The 4,287-nt window shown below is 48.8% G+C and overlaps 1 protein-coding gene across 1 annotated transcript in view; it reads right to left on the bottom strand.

Moving 5' to 3' along the window:
* The window catches only part of ZFPM1 (zinc finger protein, FOG family member 1), a 93,032-nt gene that overhangs the window by 41,892 nt on the left and 46,853 nt on the right, over positions 1–4,287 (bottom strand). Inside the window, exons 2-3 of the mRNA XM_018560556.1 lie at positions 3,136–3,282; positions 2,229–2,330 (exon numbers count right to left, since the gene is read on the bottom strand). Coding sequence (XP_018416058.1) covers positions 2,229–2,330; positions 3,136–3,282 — 249 coding nt within the window. The remainder of the gene's footprint in view (positions 1–2,228; positions 2,331–3,135; positions 3,283–4,287) is intronic.

The raw sequence follows: 4,287 nt of genomic DNA, 5'->3' as shown, positions 1-4,287 counted from the left end.
GTCATCGCACAGGGTGGTGTAGGGCACCATTTTTAGGGTGTCAGTTCCAGGGATTCAGATCAGCTTCTCCCCCTCTGCTAGGAAAGCCAGTCATGGGATGATGGGGGTTATCTCATTCATCCTAAAGGAAATCTATTTTTTTTGACACACTGTTCCCAGCAGATCTTTTTCCTAGCGATCCCGTCCGGCAGCTCGGGGGTTAACCAGTCCAGGTCTTTATTCCTAGCAACTGGCTGATAATAATTCTCCCCATTAACAGCGGTTGGAGATGCTGCGATAAGCCTATCAGCCTATGACAGCGCCTGCGATTACTGCACAAAGTGCATGTTTGCATACGGCCCGGCCATGATAACCAGCTACAGCCGCGATCAATACGGCCCATAAAAAAAAGAGACGACGTCAGGATTATTAATAGCCGCCCCGGGAGGCTGGTTAACATAACAGCGGTTGGAGATGCTGCGATAAGCCTATCAGCCTATGACAGCGCCTGCGATTACTGCACAAAGTGCATGTTTGCATACGGCCCGGCCATGATAACCAGCTACAGCCGCGATCAATACGGCCCATAAAAAAAAGAGACGACGTCAGGATTATTAATAGCCGCCCCGGGAGGATGATTAACATCAGATCGATGAGGATTAAAACCGCACCCCAAAAAGAAGCCTTGCAGGGAAAAATAACAAACACTGAGCCACATCGAATCGCCACCGACCGTGCAGCACCGCGGCGCTCCGACTGCACGCTGATCGCATTTCGGGTCACGTACAGAACCAACAAGTTTTCAATATGCCAAAAAGTTTTCTTAAAGGATAAGTGCACCTTCAAAAGAAAGCGCATTTATCCTACTTGCCCCCGACCCCTGACCTCTGACCTAACCCCCTAACCCAACTCCCTCTCCACAGACACTTAAATCAATCCCATGGCCGCGGTTCTGGTGTTTGATCACATCCAGTCTTCACTGCCCGGGCCACGCCTATGCATCACAGTCCCATAAACTTCTATAACTATATCCCGAGGCCAAAGATGATCAGAGATGGTCCAATACAAGTCAAGGGGGGCACAGGCATGGCCAGGACAGTGTGGCTTGGATCACAGGTTCACCCTGACAATGTCGACATCTGCTTCTCTCCAGAAGGACAGCGTCATCTTTGTTTAGACATAATCCGGGGTCACCATCTACTTCATGGACTGAGATGCCGGCTCAGAGATGACACAGTCATGACTGGCAGTCATTTTGGTGTCACCCCCCTCTAAAAAGTCGGGCACTCGGTCATGGACCGAGAGCCCGTCAGTGTCAGGAGAGGGGAGGGGACCCGGCGGCATACCTCATCTCGCCGGGTGAACGTCCCCTCCTCTCTCTGCCGGCATCCATCACCAAGATGGCCGCCGGCAGGCATCAATCAGATGGTCGTGCATGCGTGAGGTGGCATCACATGCACGCGCGATGCCACCCGACATCGGGACGCCCGTGGCTGTGTTCACAAATGTCTGACATAGATCAGCCCCTGCTGCAGCCTCACCTTGCAACTGGATACAATGTTGCAGACTGATCACTGGGGGGAGGGGAGACTGAGGAAATGCTTCCTCCTGCTTGCAGCAGACTGGTGACATCATCTCAGCCTGGGCAAAGTCACTGAGTGGAGCTCAAGGTCAGGAATGTATCTCTTGATTTTAAGTGAATGTTGTTGGATAATATTATCTATTCAGGTCAGACACTGATATCGGCAGAGAGCCCCTTTATTGGTGATCAGGTCTGCGATTTTGTGTTCACAAAGTCCTCCTGCAGTGTGAAGATTGCTTGTCATTGAAGGAAATGCCCTCGGCTCTATGAAATGTGACTTTTCCTCTTTTACGGACAGCCTGACCGCAAGCAGCTGAATCCGGAGCCTTTGCACGCAGGGCTGACTGCTGACAAGGAAAGGTTATTATAATCAGACACCTGCCAAGTCATTGAGTATTATTAGTAACGTGGACAAAGCCCTTCTGATGCCGCGTCACCGGGGCGGGTCCCTTATCGGCCGCTATCAGTGTTATCGCTTCCCAAGACTTGACAGTCAGCAATGAGGGGAGGGGTAGAGCGCGAGTTTTCCTAGACATCACATGGCAAAGGACCTGAGCCAATCAGTGGTTGCGCCTGACCCCTTTACTAATGTAATTAAAGAGAGAAGCGAGCAAGGGCTTTGTCCACTCAACATCAGTGGACTTCAAATAAACCCCATTTTATGTACCTGAGTCGCCGGGGGGCGTGGCCTCCTCAAGCAGGTTCGCCGTTGGCTCCGCTTCGCCCATCTCTTGATCGGACACTTGCGGCACCGAGCTGCTCGGCTCTCCTGTTCATTAAAGGATACTCAAGTGAACATTTGTTTCAGTGAACTCAGCAATTGTGAGAAAGGGGAATTTTCTACTTAGTAAGAGACGTGACCCACTCAGAAATCCCCGAGACACACATGGCGGCAATAAAAACACAGAAACATCACAGGATACGGCCAATTGAACACCATAAAACAATATAAAGATCATATATACAGGAACAACTGCGAGTGTACAAAGAGATACAGTGTATCAAATGAGTCAGAATCATCTCTACGTGTCTCTGCTCCTCCCACAATGGTGAGATTTCCTCCAGTAGTTTCTGTCTCTGCTCCTCCCACAATGGTTAGATTTCCTCCAGTAGTTTGTGTCTCTGCTCCTCCCACAATGGTGAGATTTCCTCCAGTAGTTTCTGTCTCTGCTCCTCCCACAATGGTTAGATTTCCTCCAGTAGTTTGTGTCTCTGCTCCTCCCACAATGGTGAGATTTCCTCCAGTAGTTTCTGTCTCTGCTCCTCCCACAATGGTTAGATTTCCTCCAGTAGTTTGTGTCTCTGCTCCTCCCACAATGGTGAGATTTCCTCCAGTAGTTTCTGTCTCTGCTCCTCCCACAATGGTTAGATTTCCTCCAGTAGTTTGTGTCTCTGCTCCTCCCACAATGGTGAGATTTCCTCCAGTAGTTTCTGTCTCTGCTCCTCCCACAATGGTTAGATTTCCTCCAGTAGTTTGTGTCTCTGCTCCTCCCACAATGGTGAGATTTCCTCCAGTAGTTTGTGTCTCTGTTTGTCTCCCCCCGCCCCCACACCCCTGCGAGTGGTGGAGATACCTTCGGCTTCTGCTGCGTCACTGTACGATGGACTCGAGGAATCACAATCTGCTAAATCTTCCAGGTCAGAAACAGAGCCATCTTTATCAGAAGTGGTCAACTCTAATGCCAAACTTTCGTCCGTCTCTTCCATTTCACCGAGAGAACCTACAAAAAAATATATATATATTATATTTAACTTAAAAAGATAACTTTCAAAGTATTTAAAGTGCATGTCAAGGCAAAATTAAAGAAAACATATTTTGTACATCTCTGGATGAGAAATATATTATGCTCTGACCTTCCTCCCTGACAACACGGCTCTGAATTCCTGGGAATGTGGTGTCCGCCTGGCCTACTTCATTTCTGATGAATTACAAGGAACACAGATCTGCTCCCTCCTCCTCATCTCCGCCCCTCCTCCTCATCTGTATAACCCCTCTTTATCTCCTCCCCACCTCCTCATCCCTTCCTCCCTCCTCAGCCTCCCCTCTCCTTGTCTCCATAATCCCTCCTCATCTCCCCCGCCATGTCTCCATAACCCCTCCTTGTGGAAAGGCACAGGAAGTAATCAGCTCACAAGATTTCCGGCAGGATCACCAGGTTAATTTTGTGGAACAATTAAATATTTAACAGACCAAAAGGAAGAAAATAAGTGGAGATTATTGTTCGGGATTACATAACCTTTCATGAAAAAAAAACAAAAACACAAAACTGGAAAGAATCTCTAATTTTCGAATAATTAAAGCCTCCAATTCCCGCTGCTCATTACTCGGCAATGGCATTATGAATGCGAATAAAACAAAATCAGAACAATTTCTACATTGTTACCATTTCCTCAACCACACTGCGACAGTACGACGCACACACGACGGATTCGATTTAAGGGATCCGACCACACTGCGACAATACGACGCACACACGACGGATTCGATTTAAGGGATCCGACCACACTGCGACAATACGACGCACACACGACGGATTCGATTTAAGGGATCCGACCACACTGCGACAGTACGACGCACACACGACGGATTCGATTTAAGGGATCCGACCACACTGCGACAATACGACGCACACACGACGGATTCGATTTAAGGGATCCGACCACACTGCGACAGTACGACGCACACACAACGGATTCGATTTAAGGGATCCGACCACACTGCGACA

Source organism: Nanorana parkeri, unplaced genomic scaffold, assembly GCF_000935625.1.
Source record: "Nanorana parkeri isolate BGI_ZX_2015 unplaced genomic scaffold, ASM93562v1 scaffold465, whole genome shotgun sequence".
NCBI lineage: Eukaryota > Metazoa > Chordata > Amphibia > Anura > Dicroglossidae > Nanorana > Nanorana parkeri.
This window is presented reverse-complemented; position numbering and strand designations above follow the sequence as displayed.